The sequence below is a fragment of the Neolamprologus brichardi genome, chromosome 14 (assembly GCF_056152115.1).
Source record: "Neolamprologus brichardi isolate AB-2024 chromosome 14, ASM5615211v1, whole genome shotgun sequence".
In the NCBI taxonomy this organism is placed as follows: Eukaryota; Metazoa; Chordata; class Actinopteri; order Cichliformes; family Cichlidae; genus Neolamprologus; species Neolamprologus brichardi.
The window spans coordinates 10,218,160-10,237,641 of record NC_142117.1 but is presented as its reverse complement, the minus strand read 5'-3'; the positions used below and the strand labels follow the sequence as shown (position 1 = coordinate 10,237,641).

At 41.3% G+C, this 19,482-nt stretch overlaps 1 protein-coding gene across 2 annotated transcripts in view; it reads right to left on the bottom strand.

The window, feature by feature from the left end:
* Positions 1-19,482, bottom strand: part of dpf1 (double PHD fingers 1) — a 54,917-nt gene that overhangs the window by 21,724 nt on the left and 13,711 nt on the right. For both annotated transcript variants that reach the window (XM_087850787.1, XM_087850788.1), the window contains exons 3-8: positions 19,026-19,186; positions 14,068-14,175; positions 13,449-13,576; positions 12,059-12,148; positions 11,098-11,176; positions 10,864-10,995 (exon numbers count right to left, since the gene is read on the bottom strand). In XM_087850787.1, coding sequence (XP_087706913.1) covers positions 10,864-10,995; positions 11,098-11,176; positions 12,059-12,148; positions 13,449-13,576; positions 14,068-14,175; positions 19,026-19,186 — 698 coding nt within the window. The remainder of the gene's footprint in view (positions 1-10,863; positions 10,996-11,097; positions 11,177-12,058; positions 12,149-13,448; positions 13,577-14,067; positions 14,176-19,025; positions 19,187-19,482) is intronic.

The following is a 19,482-nucleotide window of genomic DNA, read 5'->3' as shown; positions in this document are numbered from 1 at the left end:
TCCATAGCTCTCCTTCCCTCCTCCTCTACCACCTATCTCTCACTCTCTTTCTTTCTCTCTCTCTCTCTTTTCAATGTACATAACAGTGTACTCTTTAGGAGGGAGCCCTGGCAGTATCCATGGCAACCGGATTGCTAGGCAACAGCCGTTTCTCCCTTCCTTTTTCCTGCGCCGTGCAGCAGCGGCAACAATCAACCAATCAAAAGCTGAGAAGGAACGTTCGAGTACATGAAAAGTTCAGAACACATCCAGAAAGCAGTGAATGCTGGTTCCACATGTGAAAATACACACAATGTACTGATGGATGCACCAGCGACACAAAAATATACACCAGCCTTTCCAGTTTAATGAAGTTGTCTGCATTGCGGTGAATATTCAGCTACTTTTGAAGATGTTTTTTTATCATTTGTCTTTTTTCATTTTTATGTCTTTGCTGTTTCAATGAAGCAAATTTAACGTAACTGTTTCCTGCATATTAAATCAAAATGAAAGGACATGACTTAAGTTTAATTAGTCTTTGGATTGAAACTTAAAATCAGCAATGTGTTTAGGCCAGCATGATCTTATTCCAAAACATGAGATAATCAGGAGAAATTATCTATTTGTTCATGTAAATGGAGAATATATTTCCCGCTTGACCTGTCACAGGATTCATGTCTTTGACAATGTAGGTTTTTGGCTGTACCACATGTGTTCTCTAAACTCCACAGAGAGGACAGGTCAACCAAGGGAACACAGTGTTAAGATCATCTGTTGTATCTGCACAAAAAAGAAATTTTTCTAATCCTAAACAAGTAGCATCATTGCCTAAACCCAACAGAGTGGCTCTGGTTCCTAAACTTGAGAAGTTTTTAGTGCCTAAATTTAACAAAACAACAAACGAAGTGTCAAAGTAACGGCAGATAATGTCTATAAATGATTCCAGGGGACTCGAGTTGTGGTTCCTGGGGACAGATGAAATGACTTAATAAGCCACCAACCCCTACAGTCTCCAGATGCAGACTTTTTTGCCCCTTTCAAGCTAATAAAACTTCACTTCCTGTGAATGCACATAAATCAATAGATATGCATGCAATACGCTGAACGGGCTGAGATATGAGATAAAAAAAATTAAATTAAAAAAAAAAACTGGGGTTAACTGTGTCCATGAAGATGAATCACAAGTAGGCATTTTCAGAGTATGTCAAAAAATGTCATGAGACTGTTAAAAAAAAAATAATTAAAAAATCTTGGAAAAACATGGGCATTTATGGGCATTTCTTTAAACTGTAAAATTCTATCCGGAAAAAATATCCAGAAAAAAGTAACACGAAAAATTTTAAAACTGTGTTCTTAAGCTGGAGGGTTTGGGCGGGATTTTTTGACCGTGTATGCAATTAAACCTCTGGCCATGAATAAAATTTAGGAGACATGCTTCAAAATCTTATAAGATGAAGCTAACAGTAATCAGAAGTCTATTAAACACTAAGGGCATTTAAACATAGACAGAATGAGTGCATGAAACATTAAGCCATTGCTCCACTTTGTCCCTAGGACTTACAGTCGGGTTTTGGTAGCAAACAGCATTTAGTGCAAAGACTTCCCATCTTACGAGACTCAGCGAACTGACAAAGACTAGTCCCAGTAGAGACACACATCTGTATCTGCCCAGTGACATTGCTATAAATGTCAGCGCAACAAACACGAGAGCTGCCGGAGTCTTCCAACACCTCAAATCACCTTTTCCGATATTCCGAAGACAAAGACAGATGGAAGTAGAAAGGGGGGGGAGGCACTGCTGAGCACAGCTGAATGACAACAGACACAAAGTGGGTAGTGGCCATTTCAGGTTCTCAGTGTTTGGTTGATCAAAATTCCTGTTTCGCTTCTGCCTGCAGAGAGCAGGAGGAGAGCGGGGAGGCCATTTTGAAACACAAGAAAAAAAATGTAAGTGGGGAAAAAAAACCACAACAACCAACAATGGTGAGTAGGAACAGAGGGATACTGACCTTCAAAGGGCTCAATTACATGTCTCACTCACACACACACACACGAACACGCACACAGACAAATTTGGAGTTGGGCGTGATTGGCCATACAGCACTCTCACGCAGCTCAGTGTCACAGAGAGGCGTGCGCACATTCATGGACACGCATGTGCGTGAGTTAGGTGCATTTTTTTAATAACACGCACACACACAGACACACACATTCTGTGTCCCTGCTGCTCTACACCGTAGGACCGTCTGTCCGTCCAGATAAAGTGGCCTCTGAATCTCAGTTCTGATTTGAGAGAGGAGGCTTTAATGACAACTACACCCCCGTCCCCCTCTCCTCCCTCCCCCACTCCCTCCCACACATCCCCCCCTTCTCTTTTTGTTTTTTCTTTTATTTCACTCAGTCATCCATTCCCGTATTCACAGGTGCTGTTTTGCTCTGTTTGGGTTCTTCTCATTTTATCTACCCATCTTATATCCCCACTCTTCTCCCATTATTTTACTCTTCCTCGCTCTCTGTCTCGCTCTTCTTTTTCCTGCTTTTCTCTATTGAAGTCCACAAAACCAATTTTCAGGTGGACAGTGCAGGGCCGACCTCTAAAGTAAACATCCCCCCTTACTTCTCCCCCCTCAGCCTCCTCCCTCTCATCTCCGTCTCCTACCCCCAGCCCTCCAACCATCACACCAATGCCAAAAAAAGACCCCCACCTCTCAATATTCTGCTCTCCCTCCCTCTAACCTCCAGCCTCTTCTGCTACTTCTCCTGTTTGGAGAAAGAGAAACATAGTATGTTGTGCGGTCATGAATTTTAATGGCGCAACTCATTTTTGAGTAAACAGTATATCAGCTAGGATCCAGGAATACGTGGAGGGTTAGTAACGGTGGTTGATTTTAGCGATGGTACACACAAACAAAGAAATTAATTATAAGGAAAGCCAAAGCAGATGGATGAAGCAAACGGAGAGAGAATGGAAAGCGGGTGGGGGGGGGGGGGGGGGGGGGGGGGGATGCAGAGCAAGATGAGGAAAAGAAAAGTGGTGAAAGATGGACTCGGAGAGCAAGAGGGAAGGAAAAGCTCATCTCCTCGTGGAGTAATCTGTCGTTTATCACGCTGATGGAAAAACAGAGAGAGCAGAGAGGGGCGAGGCTCCAAAAAAAAACCCCAAACGGACTTTTATAGTTTCTCTAATAAGTTTGTGTGTTTTTCGGCTCACCCTTGTGTGTCAGGGATGCTGCATACATGCTATAGTGTCTAGACAGTGAGAATATAGCATGAATTATGCATGCGGGGTTGCTCCCATTCAAGGGAAGCCGTATTAATAGTATTACATATGTGGCAATATACCAAAAGATGGAGGGTGGAGGGTGGTGGAGCCTCTTCCATGGCACTTGGCAGACTGGGTAAATGTAAAATGTTGCACCCACACACACACACACACACATATACACACACACACACACACACACACACACACACACACAAACACACACACGTGCACATATATAGACACACACAAACACGCACATCAATGCATTTACACTCAGAGTCTTGCAAATGCATATGCACTTGTGCATTTGGAGTCTCTCTCTCTCTCACACACACACACACACACAAACACACCAACACACCAACACACCAACCAAAAGGCTAAGCTTTCTTTTTCATTTCAGCAGAGAAGATTGGGTTTTCTGGAGCCACGTGTGCGTGTGCGTGTGCGTGTGCGTGTGCATGTGCGTGCATGCGTGTGTGTTTGACTGTGTGTGTGTGTGTTCACGTGACCATGTGTGTGATTTCTGACTGCTTGGGAGGGAGTAATGGGGGATATTAAACAATTCAAATGCTGTCTCTCTTGCTCTCCTCCACTGGAGAGACCTAATACTGCAGCCTGGCCACACACACACACACAAACACACACATTTTAGAAACACACACAAAGATATAGATAGAGAGAAATGTATATATATATATATATATATATATATAAAGGACTGTTGTGTTCTGTCAGACAAACGGCCAGTTTAAAAACACAAAACACACACTGCCAATTAATTGAGGCAGCGTGGTTTCACTGTGGACATTGTTGCAGTGCAGATAATGTGGATGTGTGTGTTTTGTGTGTTTATCTGTGTGCTCTATTCTGAGCAAATTGCTTGTTTTAAGACCAGGAGGAACAAAGAAAGAGGATGATTCGTCTGTGCTCTTCTTTCAAATGTCCACAGCTATTTCTTTTTCCTTTTTTTTGTGAACAACTGTAGCCAATTTACTCATGATTACTGACCAAAACACAATCTCCCGTAGGATAAATGCATGCTATTGTCCTTAAAAGAAGTCTTCAAAAAACAAACAAATCACACACACAGAAGACAACACTGAACGCCGAACACGGCAATAGAAAACTGGTCCGGGGGATGAGAACAAATAGCCAAAGAAAAAAAAGCCGAGCAATTTTGATGCTGCAGCTGACAGGATCAAGAGTCGAGGCCTGATTCCCAACCTGTTCATAGAAACCTAAATATTTGCTTTACTTGTTGTTCATTGGCACTTATTGCTCTCTTATCGTACCCATGATACGTTTAGCAGAGCCGTTGTAGCCTTGTGCTAAGTGCAGGCTTGGGATGCCAGCAGCGTTCTGCATATACTACAGTACCATTCAGTGAATCACACTGCAAAAGTGATCTCTGGACAGTCTCGTGCCATATAATGTCTGTACAAACCTGTGCCCCTCCAGATTTTGCAGAAGGCCCCTTTATAGCTTCGGGAAATCTGCCAGTTTTCAATAATTTTCACACTTACTTCTCACAGTTCATTTTATTTAATAGGTAAAAATAACACAGGGAATAATGTGGCATGAGAGGAAACCAAGGTGAGTTTTAAAGAGAATAAATGTCCACAGAGGTGTGACTTTTTTCATGATGCACAATAATGTGTTCAAGACGGTTGTAAGCAATTACATATATATTGACTGCAGTCTAATAAACTGCTTCATGTAGTGCCTGGGCCTGGGCTCCATTTCCCAAAGGCATCTTTTTTACTAAGACTGTCGTCAGCAGACTTACAATGGGCCTTAAAATGCTTTAGGGAAACAGGGCTCTGTTTTGTATGTGCAACCTCACTGGAAAACCAACAGGAAACTGACTATTATTTACGTTTGTTACACCTGTGACATTCCTGTTTAGGTGGTTTCTATGAAAAATGAGTGAAAGCTCAGTGACAGTGAACATGATTTCTCTGAAGTTATCAAATGTGATGGGCCTGTTTACATCGCGTGCAAATGTTTCTAAACTACAGTTTACTGCATTTGCCAAACCAGGTGTGCAGCCGTATCATTTTAAAAAATCAGTTTGGCTGAGTCAACAGTGATTAAAGTATGGCTTGAGGCATAAAAAAATCTTCCTTCATTAAAGTCGAATAATCAGCTTGTTTAATGTGTGCTTTGCTGGACTCACTGGTCCCTGCACTGGAAGGAAGCATTTGCATTGCATCTTAATTCACAAGGTGTCTAATTAATCCAAAATGAATATAATTCTGAGAATTGTGATCTGAACGCTTCAGCATGAGCTAAAATAAACTTTATAACACCTTACATACTTTACAACTTTGCTTCAGTTTGTAACAGTACTACAAGTCTGGATTTCAAGCACACCACAGCACTGAAACTGTGCTTTTAAAAGTTTTACATGACCTCTTAACAATAAAAATTACTGACCTAGAAGATTCTGTCCTTTTAGTATTCATTCATGTAATTTTTGAAAACCTTAGCCCTGATTTTAATATTGTATTTCATTGTATTTCATGGTATTCTTATCTCTCAGCTTCTTCAGAATCAAAAGAATTGTGCTGAAAATGGTTTAAATGTTATTTAACCAACAGAAGTTTTACAGTTAGACTACCCACATAGCAAAATTGGTATGGCCCAGATCTGGCCCACACAATGTGCTTACACATGGCCCACATACCGCAAAGAATGACAGCCCTTTAGTGGCCCAGATCTCGTTTGCCAGATGTGGCCCACACATGGGCCATCACAAGGCCAGTTGCAGACATACTGGTGGTCCTGTGCTGGCCCAGAACAGTTTCAGCTCTGGCCCCAGATGTCAGCCTAATGTGTACCTTAATCAAGCCATGTAATAACAACATGTGCCGGAACATAATAGTGCAAAAGTAACACGACGAAACTCTGTATGAACTGATTCTTATATAGTGTTTTTCTACTCTCCCAAATTACTCAAAGTGCTCTATACAACATGCCACATTCATACACTTCCTCTAAATTGAGCGCTTCTTAACTACATTCATACACATTCACACTCTTGACATGCAGACTGGAGGAGCCAGGAATCGAACCACTAACCTTCCGATCAGTAGGTGACCTGCTGTACCTCCTTTGCCAGCCACCCACTAGCAAAGATGAGTAAACCGTCACTAGGTAGTGGATAAAGTGTACACTCACAAACCTGTCAAACCTGCATTTGAAACGTTGGCTACCATAGCAGTATAGTATTGCAACATGGCACTTGGGTCTTCTAACTAAAATAGGAAAATAGGAACATAAACAGTGCCATCATTGCCAGACCTGGCCAACATCTGGTTGACATACACTCTGTCATAACACCAGTTAGTCAGAAGTGCCAGCTTGATGCCAGATCTGGGCCAGACCTGTTTTCTATGAGCCTGGGCCATATAAACCAAACCACAATCGGGCCAGATGTGGCATGCCATCACATAGACAGTGCCATCTATGCCAGGCCTGGCCCATATCGGGATGACATACCACTTACCACGCCAGAAGTCAGCCAGCAGTGCTGGCTTGATACCAGATCTAGGCCAGACCAGCTTGCTATGTGGGTAGGGGTTACATCTTCCTCAATAACCCTGTGCTTATATGGGGTCCCCCAGGGGTCCATTCTTGGCCCAGTCCTTTTTCATACTCATACAGGAAACAGAGGTCATTGTGTTTTAACCTTTACAACAGTGTCCCTATAAGGAATTATAAAAACCATTTGCGAGGAACCTGGAATTGATTTTTAACAATAATCTAACTTGTGACAAATAGATTAACACAGTCATTAAAACTAGATTCTTCCATCTATGATACTAGCAAAAGTGAAGCAATTTCTCTGATTCGGAGACATTAAGAGAGCGATCCAGCTTCACTATTATAATAATCATTATTCAGGTGTCAATTTGTCAGTGCTTAGCCGACTGCAGTTAGTCCAAAACGCTGCAGCACGGTTGTAAACTGCCACAAGCAAGCAAGACTACATATCTCCCATATTCAAGCCCCAACTGGTCATGGCAGACGGCTGCTGCTCTCTGAGCTCAGTTCTGCTGGACGTTTTTTCCTGTTAAAAGGGGAGTTTTTCCTTCCCACTGGTGCCAAGTGCTTGCGCACAGGGTGTTCTCTGATTGTTGGGGAGGGGGGGGTTGTATTATTGTAGGGTGTTTCTATTTGTTTCCTATGCAAATAAAAATTAATTGAACTAAAATGAATTAAATATTTGCATTTCAAGTTCTTTTAACTGTGTTGTGTTTACTCGGGTTTAGTCACTTTATATTTCCTTTCTTAGACTCTGACATTTTAACAGCATTTGGCCACACTTGTGCTTTAAGCTTAATTGTAACATCATCATGGAAAGGCGCTCACAATGACCATGCTAATGCAGATGTAATGTTTGTTAAGCGCTCCACCTTAAACGTTTGTGTTACTATACACACACCATACAAACAGAGAATGGGAATGCATACATCCATTGCAAAATGTTGAATACTAATGTTAAAAAGAATAATTTGGAAGATGCCAGTACAGCTACCCATATTTTTTTATTTTGTTTTTATTGTTATTAATTCCTTTTTGTTCAGTCAGAACTACAAATATGAATGTTGTGAAATTGGGAAAAAAAATCACTATATACACTAGAGTTCATATTTTGGAGCTAATGAATGTCACAAAACGCTAGTTAATGGTTTAGATACTTTAGTCAGTCTGAAATAAAATTTCATCTGTAACCCAGCATAGCTGTCGACATTCTCTTCAAGAAGAGCTGAAGGCATTAGCGAGCGCTATCATCATTACTACCTCATGATATTATGGACCACTGCATTAAGAGATCCTCATTAGGCCCTTGATAGCTGCAGCCATATTGCATCCTGTAAAATAAAATGTACATACACTAAAAGTTGATGTCTAAAGAGTGTGATGGAAATGTTCCTTACTGTAGTATGACTTGTAAACTAGCACCTCTTTAAAATTGATCAGTTAAAAGCTCATTAACAACTGATATGCATTCACAGCAAAGGCTGAGGTATACGATTAAGTAAGATAGATGATGGTTGGGTAGAAGAACCTTTACAGTCTGGGTAATTTCATTTCTCTAACTTTCAGTATCCTGGTCAGATCTCCCAATGCCCCTTACAAATGGATGCATGAATTAGACCTTTTTTGACTAAGTACTCATTTTTAGTTGGTGAATTTAAGTAGATGAATTGCTACTTTAACTCTTGAAATCATAAAGAGAGATGGCATGGTGTAAGTCTATCACAAGTGTAAAGTTCTTTTTTTAATGTTGTCAGAAACACACAAAACAGTCTCTATGTGATAACATATCTAATTTGTCTTGATCTCACAATAAATGTGTTAAATGTGCTGTCATTATTACCATCTGGTCCCATTCTTCCCAATAAATCTTACGCTGTTGAAAAGTCTGATTATTTCCACTTAAATAGTGCCATGTTTGTGAGGACAATTTGTGGGTTGAGCAGCAGAGTTGAGTATGTGAGTATTGCTCTAATGAAAAAGTTGCCAAATCTTCTCTGTGGCTATGTTCAGTCTGTTCTGGATTAAGAACTGTCGGCCAAATCACCCTCCACACCTTGACTGTAAATCTGTAGAAGATTGCGGTTCCTAAATGTGGACAGGTTGAGGAAACACAGTCTTCTTGGGACACCCACTCCACAGCCTATATCTGATATCAACTGTTATATGGCACTAGTGCTCGCTCCAAATAATGCTGCATCTTGGTTTTACAGAGCATCATCTTAAAGTTGCTCTATGCCACAGGCCCTATTCAGATCAGTCAAACTTGGCATGCTTGGAGCAGACACCAGCTGACCACTATCAGGCAGCAATCAGGCTCCTAATTGTCACCATCTTGGGTACCAGGAGCTCAAAACAAGAGTCAATAGGAGATAACTTATCTGAATTTCAGGATTGGGACCACACCTTCATACCCTTCCGGTTCTCTATATATTACGCCACCCTCCCTCCCCTTTTTCAGTTCATTCACTACTCCTTAGTACATGGGGATCTACCCAGCCTGGGAGCCTCTACCACTGAAGCCTTCCTCTACCCACAGCCTCAATTCATGTTCAAGCCATCTGCCATTAACTACTAGAAATGCTGTCAAACCTAAAATGAGGATGTGGTCCCAGCTAGTGAATAGCAGAAGCTGTTTGACGTTGACAGAGAAGACCTGGCAAGTTGGCAACTCTGCTGCTCAACCCGCAAATTAATTTTCAAATCCGGCACCATGTAAGGGGAAATACACAGGCTTTCCAACAGTATAAGATTCATTGCATCGATTAGACAAGCATTGTTACAACAACAAAAGGATCGACCGAAAACAAATGTCCTCACTTTTTGTGCTAAGATTAGTCACGGTAAACACCCAGGCTCACAGTTATTCATAAAATCACAACTGCAAATAGTGATTGAGAATTTAAGAACAATGTTTTGAACTTTACCGAAGAGATCAACAGTTCACACGTCATGACCCATCCTTTCTATGTGTTGGAAATAATTAATAATTATGTCCCTGCTGTGTCCCATGTGAAAAATGAACATTGTCTCAGGTGCACGTATTGATCCTGCTGCTGCAGGAAACCATACAAAGCTGCAGGAGTAAATGAAACATGTAAAAGCAACAACTTCAGCTCCTGCTAAAGTTTGTCAAACCCAGATTCGTGGCAGGAACCTCACAGCGACTGGTCTTTGTGTGCACGTTCTGAAAGCAGGTAGCAGGCCAGGCACAAATCACAGGCACACAATCAACATATACAAAACTGTATCTGTTGTTTTGCTTATAATAAACACTGTGGTTGTGCTTTATTTCAAATAGACATTCATCATTGCGACTGACATGACTGATGATCATGTGCTTGTTTTGGTGTTCCCTCAACCCGCCCTATGAATAGCAAGTATGCTACATTATAATGATGCATTTGTACATTCAGAAATAGCTATCTTGTCACTTCTGAAAAGTTTCTATACAGTATTGATACAGTGGTAATAGTAGAAGTTTGAATGAGGTCTGACAGTGACATTAGCTCAGGGCTACAGCAGCCAAATCCCTGAAAGGTTAAACATTGCAAGAAAAGAAAAAGAGCAAAATTACCCTAGGGCTAACTTTGCCTCAGGGCAGTCATGCTAATATTGAAGTGTCATGTGCCACGTTCTGTAGACTTGAAGTTAACAGAGAACAAAAGTGTGACAATCTGCGTCCATCAGACTCAAACTAGTGCAAACTTTCAGTCCCACTGCAGGGTGTAGTGTGTCCTATAATGCACGTTTAATCCCTTTTTCTTCTACTAAGGAAGCTCACATTGTTTGACCGGGGTTGAAAAAGGTTCTAAAATGTGAATAAGAGAAAGCTGAAAAATCAGCTTAAATCTTATTATAAAATGCACACAAGTGCACACTGGACTTGGCTTTGTCAGCACTGTACTCATCCCTAATGCCACTGGGGTAACTTCAAGGCAATCAGCTGTGATTATGAAGGATGGTTGGTATGACCCTGAAAATCTTTTATACTTAGTCTGTTTTGAATACAAATATTCTGAAAACTCTCCACAACAACCTGCAAATGGACAGACAGATAAGTGCAGACTCACGCTTGTGGTTGTTCTTGCGTTGGAAGGGTAGCGTGTGTCGCTCTGAGTCTTCTTCACCCTCCTCATCTGCCAGGTGTGTGTGAGTGTAGTGGTAACTCAGCCCTGGGCGGTTCTTATAGCGCTTCCCGCAGACTGGAACACACACGCAGTGTATAATATTAGATTTATCTACGTTTGCAAGAAGAAACGAGAAAGGAGAAACTTAAATGAATCCATAGAAAATGTGACGCTCACTGTCACAGACATAAGGCTTGTCTCTGTCTTCAATGGCAGGCAGCTCTTGTCTCTTTCTCATGCCCCCAACACCATAGGCCTGCAGAGAACACACACACACACACACTTGTAAAAATACATGTAATATAATCATAAAAGTTTGAACTTCCACGCTTATTATGTACTAAGTTTTGTACACTCATACACAATAAAGACAGCATAGCAGCACACTCCTCACTCACTGTTTCACAATACACACACACACACACACACACACACACACACACACACACACACACGTTTGCATTCTAATCATCTGCTCTCAGTGTAAAGCTCCACTTCCAGCAGGAGGGGGCTGATGACACCTAGCAGGGGAGCAACAGTTCCAATTAGCAACCCTGGTGTATGTGTAAGCGTGTGTGTGTGTGTGTGTGTGTGTGTGTGTGTGTGTGTGTGTGTGTGTGTGTGTGTGTGTGTGTGTGTGTGAGAGAGAGAGAGAGAGAGAGAGAGAGAGAGAGAGAGAGAGTTTGTGTGTGGTGACTTTCAGAATGCATTGCTAACACTTGATTATCTTCCCATAGGATGCCCAAAAAGAGTGTCGGGAAACCACAGACCTGTCTGATCTAATCAAAGATGTTATAAAAGAGGTCTTCCCAGCATGATTTTAATCACTGTATCTGTTTGCATTTATTTGCAATACCTTCTAGTTTTGTGTAATGACACTTCACTTCAAAGTCTGGTACACAGAGAAAGCACGAAAAGACTTATATTTTACACTTATGTGAAGTTTCCAGTAATCATTCCTTATACACTGTCACGTCTCCAGCACTGCGTGCCTTTATGTCTTACAGACAGGTCACAGATTCAGAGCTGATATCTCTGAGCTCAGACTAGGTCATTTGTTTTTTTCCTGATTCTGCTCTTCCACATTAACAAGTAAGTAATTTCTGTGGAAAAGACTGAAATGTCCCTGTTTCCTTACTCGTGCTTTGGTACGGTTCTTGCGTTTCGGAACATCTTCATCCATGTCGTCCGCCTCCAGCTCATGAGGGAAATCCCCAACAAGCAGCTTCTGTTGGTGAGATATAGAAACAGAATTGGAGAGATGGACTGTCATACAGGTTAGTTTCCTTTCCTTTTATCACTTAAGTCATTTATTTTTCCTTTTACCCTGCATGAGCCCGTATGTTTAAATTAAATTGCGCACTTTCCTGCTGTTTTTAACTTGTTTGGATGATCCCAGCATGAAAGCACTATTAACACTGAACATAACCAATACTTTCACCGTTTTGCTGCAATAAAATATGACAACATTTGAATCACAATTTTCTCAATTAAACAGGTAGATCATGAAAATCGAATAAAACTGGGCAAAGGGGGGCATAACAGAATGAGCAAAGGCAGGCAGAAGTGTCAGACATACCCTTCCTTTTGGGTCAGCCAACAAAAACATACTTCCACTTCCTATATTAAAACTTGATAGCTTGTTTTACCAAACTCCTTTGTGTCCTAAATCCCCCAAAAAGCTTCACTTGAGTATGCATTACAGCCTATTCATTAGAAACTTCACAGGCTGTGCAGAGTCCATTGTGATGAATAAACTGAAGACTATGCGTAAAATCAGTGGAGTGCCCCTCTTGGATGAGAGGCTTTTAGCGTTCTATTAGCAAGAGCTTCAGTAGGACTAAACATCTATTTTAACAAAGACACCAGCTTTTTTCAAATATATTCATGTGTGGAATATCACAGACACTGAGCTCAAATATTGTAGTAAGAAAAGTGTAAAAAGCTGACAGTTGAGTGTTTGATGGGACACACGGTATAACGCCTGCCTGCTAAAGAGCACGAGTTGGGGGAAGCCCCGGATTAGAGGCCCTAAACACGACTCCAGCTCTCAAAGGGCCACTGTGAGCGCTATTCACTCAACTGCTGATTGATTAGCTGTCCGTGAGAGTTCAACAGCGGCAGCCTCGAGCTGGTGAAATGCTCCAGACAGATGAGCATTAAGTTTTTGCACATAAGTTATGTTTCCTTTTAATGTAAAGAAGAAAAAAAGGAAAACCATTTTCAAAGTTGGTCTGTGAAACAACTGAGCGGGATCCCCGTAAAACAACAAGCCACAAGTGCAGTGATGGGAAACACGCACATGCTGTCAGGAGCCGCAGGAGCCCATGTCACCGCCAAAACGCACACTCCGAGAGAGCGAGAGAGACGCGCACACACAAAAAGGCATAGACAGACAAAGAAACGCAAACACAGATGGATTAAAAAAAGACAGACAGCCTGACATGAGAAGAAAACAACAAGACGTGGAGAGCAACAAAGAACTACAGAGAGAGAAACGACTGAGGAAAGAGGAAGCAGCGTCTCACCTGACACTCGCTCATGGGCTCTTCTTCCTTGGTTTCTACTTTCTTGTCCAGGGTTTCCCCAGCAAGCAGCGACTCCAGCACAGGACCGTCTGGGATCCCCCCCTCCTTCTTTAAAGATGCCTCGTAGTCTGTGGAACGAGACGATTACAATCAGAAAGCAGCAGAGAGCACGACTTCACGCTGGCGTGCACAGTCGAGCTGACAGAGCCCCGAGGACACAAAATTTGGCTTGTTCATGAAACTGCAGTGACTTTTAGCATCTCTACGGCACAGAGGCTGAAATGATCATGGCCATTTTAGCGTCACATGATTGTATAACACTTGTGGAAAATTGCTGTTTTTAAATTTTCTCAAAGCATTAACCAATTGCTGTAAAATGTTGGTAAAATAAGAAAATATCCAAGTTACTTAAGTATGAGGTTAAAGTTTTCTACAAATATGATCACTCTACTGAAGTTAGTTATACAATAACATCCAAAAAGTTTTCAAAGAAAAGAGATGTTCTGTGTGACTCTGAATTTAATTCAATTTCATTGAAGCAATGTCTACCACACCTAACATAGTTGAGATATTCTGCAGTTTCTTTCAAGTGTTTCTGTTCATCCCATTTCCTACTCACCTATCTTGAACTCGATCGGTACAAGCCGCGGGTCCTCCAAGATGTTTAGCCGTCTCTTCTTGCGCCAGCAGCGAGCGGGGTATGTGTACAACTGGCCCGGAGCGTGACCTGAAATACAGAGGAACACACATACTGGCATGATTGATACATTAATTAGTACATGAAGGAAAGTAGGTTATTAAATAATCATAATTCTGGCATGTCAAAGTCTGATGTGCTGGAATAAATTACCAAGTAACTAATTTTGGTGTTTTACATCATTAACTAGACAGCCCACATCCAGAGACTGTGAGCGACTCTAGACACAGCGGTGCTAAACGCTAACACATTTTATATTTTACAACATTTCGCATTTATTTATTCAGGTTTGTTATTTTAGTTTATCTCGAGAGCTCGTGTGCAGAGCAGTGCTCCGACACAGATGGTGTTACAGAAAAGGTAGCATTGCATAAGAACTAAACATTTATTCTTATTCTTCTGCTTTAAATAGTAGTGAAATAGGCATTACACCCTTTAAGTAAAAGTCTTCATCCTTAAATAACAGTGCAAAAGTTTTACTTCAAGTATTAATTATGCAGTATTCTGTGTATTCTGTGTATATAATATTTATATTACAGCTAATTACTTATATACTGCTGTGTCACTTTATCTATAATACATTTATTGGAAGATTTATTTTTATATTCGGCAAAATAAGACCTAAAATAAATTGTACGAGTTGTAACTTGCAAATACACAGTGAAGTAGAAGGAGAAAACAGTATAACAAATAAATAAAGACAAAATACATTATATAACATAACTGTACTTCAGTACATTCATCACTGGTACTATCATTACTGGGTGTTGTGAGCCTTTAGCCCAAATGGCCTTGTTGAGGAAACTCTAGAGGGACCACTGGCCATTGGTGTTACCTACTGTTACCATCTTGTGACCACCAGTGACCCCTGTGAATGTACCCCTACATTTATGTGTCAACCTGATCTCGTAGTAATTCATCCGAAAGTTGGTGTTCTTGGGAAACTGCTCTGAATAGAAACTGTTTTGAAGAGGGCTAGAGCAGCTCATCTCATGAGGTGGAGTAGGTCATCTAGTAATCCAAAGGTTAATGGTTCAATCCCTGGCTGCTCCAGTATAGTATACAGATAGATACTGAACCCAAGTTGCTCTGCTGCATTCACCGGAGTGTGAATGTGAGACAGAAAGCACTTAGGCAAAAAAAACATTTAAAAAAGGTGCTTCTGTGACTGGGTGTGAATGGGTGCTTATAAAAAACGATAAATGTACATGTGATATAAGAAAAATATAATACAACAAAAGACCCTCAGCTAACTAACCCGGGCATGTCTTCAGAGCGGACAGGATAAAATCAGGAGAGGCCATAACTAGTGAAAGTGATGTACTTAGAGTGGAAACTTGCAAATGGTCAAATTAAAACTGAAAATAAAAAAATATCCTGTTTTCTTTTATGACCCAAGTTGTGCTTTCAGTAGTTAGATTACTTTTGACTGTTTTGTGTGTTTTTAAAGATGACATGAAACACTAATTTACACCATGGAGCCCTGCTCTCAAAAACCGACATAGATGCAACTCTGTCTGTGAAGCTGGATTTAAGAAATAGGTGCTTAAAGTTTTAAAAACATGTTTAGCGCCATCTTCTGTCAGTACGGAACGTGACGTCATGTGGTTGGTTGATGATAATAGACTTATATTAGCTTATGTTAACTAGCTCAGTGTTTCCCAACCACTGTGCGCAAAGGAATGCCGTGAGAAATGATCAGGTGTCCCGTGGAAGAATATCTGGTTTCACCTGATTGGTACTCTAAGCGACCAGCGTAACGGGCAAAACAATTACTACATTCTCTTCCACTAGAGGGCAGTACAACTTCTTGCGCCAATTAAATGGGTTGCCAACTGCCAATTAAACAGAAGAAGATGAAGAAGAAATTACATTGTCATGCGACAATGCAGGGTGTAACAGCAATAGATAAATACTTGAAAAGCAAAAGTAGTCAATCTGACCTGGGTCCTGGAGAAAAGTCCAACCCAGATGAAGGTTCTAGCATGAGTAGTAGTCAGAAGAAAGCAAAAATGGTATATTGGGAACAAACTATAGCCGCTATAGCTGGTGCATGTTTTTTGTCAATGTTTTTTGTGAAATTTTTTGTTTGGTGGTGTGCTGTGTGCTACGTGCCGTGGCTCCAAAAGGTTGGGAAACACTGCTCTAATGTAAGGCTATTAACCACAACCAACCAACCACATGATGTCAGAAGATGGTGCTAAACATTTTTTAAAAATGTTAAGCGCTTGTTTTTTTTAAATCCAGTTTCACAGAGTTATATCTACAGGGTGGGCCATTTATATGGATACACCATAATAACATGGGAATGGTTGGTGATATTAAAGTCCTGTTTGTGGCACATTAGTATATGTGAGGGGGCAAACTCCTCAAGATGGGTGGTGACCATGGTGGCCATTTAGAAGTCGGCCATCTTGGATACAACTTTTGTTTTTTCAATAGGAAGAGGGCCATGTGACACATCAAAGTTATTGGTAATGTCACAAGAAAAACAATGGTGTGCTTGGTTTCAACGTACCTTTATTCTTTCATGAGTTATTTTCAAGTTTCTCTTTGTTCACAGCCATTGACATGTCGAAGAGGTTAACACGTGAGGAGCGGATCGAAATTGTGTTGATATCTGGTGAACGCAGTAACCGGGTCATTGCAGCAGATTTCAATGCAAGACACCCAACGAGACCACCCATCTCCCATGCTACAGTTAGCAAACTGCTTGCTAAGTTTCGTGAAACTGGTTCAGTGTTGGATTTGCCAAAATGTGGACGCAAGAAAACTGTCACTAATGAAGAAACATCAGTGGCTGTCCTAGCTTCAATCAGCAAGAGCCCACAGCGTAGCACTCGCTGCATGTCACTGGAGAGTGGCATTAGTCGAACATCCCTTCGGCGGATATTAGCTACTCACAAATGGCCCCCTTACAAACTCCAGCTACTGCAGCATCTCAACTAGGATGACCCAGATCGGCGCACAGAATTTGCAGAATGGGCAAAACAAAAATTGGAACAGGACCCTCAGTTCACGCAGAAGATTTTGTTCAGTGATGAGGCAAACTTTTATGTGAATGGTGAAGTTGACAAACAAAACCACCGCTATTGGTCTGACACTAACCCACATTGGATGGGTTATGTTCCCTCCAAGACTGTTGGAACAACAAAAGTGATGGTTTGGTGTGGTATATGGGGTACAACGATAGCGGGTCCATTCTTCATCAATGGAAACCTCAAGGCCACTGGATATTTGAAATTGCTACATGATGATGTGTTTCCCTCTTTATGCACTGAAGCTGGCACGTTCCCTGAGTTTTTCCAGCAAGATGGTGCACTACCACATTATGGGTGCCAGGTCCGAGCATTCCTAGATGAACAGTTTCCTGGAAAGTGGATTGGTTGAATGGCCCCCAAGGTCTCCCGATCTGACCCCCTTAGACTTTTATCTTTGGGGTCATCTGAAGGCAATTGTCTATGGTGTGAAGATACGAGATGTGCAGCACCTGAAACTACGGATACTGGATGCCTGTGCTGGCATTTCTCCTGCGGTGTTGCTATCAGTGTGTGAAGAGTGGGAGAAGAAGGTTGCATTGACAATCCAACACAATGGGCAGCACACTAAACACATTTTATAAGTGGTCAGAAACTTGTAAATAACTCATGAAAGAATAAAGCTACGTTGAAACCAAGCACACCATTGTTTTTCTTGTGACATTACCAATAACTTTGATGTGTCACATGGCCCTCTTCCTATTGAAAAAACAAAAGTTGTATCCAAGATGGCCGACTTCTAAATGGCCACCATGGTCACCACCCATCTTGAGGAGTTTGCCCCCTCACATATACTAATGTGCCACAAACAGGACTTTAATATCACCAACCATTCCCATTTTATTACAGTGTATCCATATAAATGGTCCACCCTGTATATCAGTTTTGAGGAGGGCTCAGTGGTGTAAATTAGCCTTTATATGTTTAGTGTTTCATGTCGTCTTTAACTACTTGAACTACCACTAAACTACAAAATGTAGCTTATTTAACTGTCATTCACCACTCTACAGCCCTGATGCCAGCTAATGTGGCCACAAATGTTGGTATGGGTATGTGACACTACAGGAAAAATCATATTGTGTCCTCTGTGCACCATTGGATGCTATAATAGTACTTATTGGATCTCAGTGTGACCAAACCACTCCAAAGAAAAGTATGATGGAGCTGTGTTGGGTTAATGTGCGTGTGTAAAATATCCAATAAACAATGAAGTTTTGTTTGGTGGTTTTAGAAAATGTGGCAATTTTGTTCAAAGTTATTTGGCCAGTAACAAAAAGTAGTGAAATTAAACAAAGAAAAACAACTTTAAATCTACTAACACAAAATAAAAATTCAAAATTATTTTAAAAATTCAATAAGTGAGTTCAATTCTAATTTGGATTAAACTTTATTGAAAATAAAGTTTTATCTGAAAGTGACTCACACAGAAAGCAAAAACTAAATAAATAAATTGTACAAACCAAAATGGTTAATGCATCAGGCATTACACAAAACTACACGCACATAAGTGTGTTGTCTCTGGAATAGCTGGTGCCAGCGGCGTAACATCGCCTACAGGGGTGTCTGATTCAGTGCCAAAATACACTGATGTTACAGAGAAGGAAAAAGCAATGAGGAAACACCCTTTGGGGGGAAAAAGTTGAGGTGTGAGAGGTAGGAGGCATGAAAAGGAAAGACAGAAACAAGCAGAGCAGAGGATGGAAGGAAGGAAGAAGCGTGATGAGCGACTGGAGAGAACAGTTCGTGTAGCACAACAGCTGGCATACACACACACAGGAGAAGAAGAGAAAGAACACTCTGGTGGGTAAAAACACTAAAAAACACACACACACATACACAAACCTGGTCCACGGTGGTTCTTCTCCATCCAGATGTAGCAGTTGCTCTGGGCCACCCCAGTCTGGGAGTCCAGGAAAGGGAGCCGCATGGAGCGCTCTGCACACAGACGGGCATTGTAGCTGCGACAGTGTTCGATGGCCTCCTTATAAAACTCCTCTCCAAGACTGAGTCAGAGCAAAGGGGAAGAACAAAGATGGAGGACATAGGGAGGGGTTAAAGGTGAAGGACAAGAGGAGGTCCAGTATTAGCAGAAAAGTCAAAACCCCAGGCATGTGAGTCGAAAGAGGAAGGCTTTAAGTAGAACAAGGAGCAACGTGAAGCTTGCACACACCCAAACAATCAAAAGGGGCAGTGGGTGAAGAGTCATGGACAGCTACAGTCTTTGTGTGTGTGTGTGTGTGTGTGTGTGTGTGTGTGTGTGTGTGTGTGTGTGTGTGTGTGTGTGTGCAGTGAGCTTTGT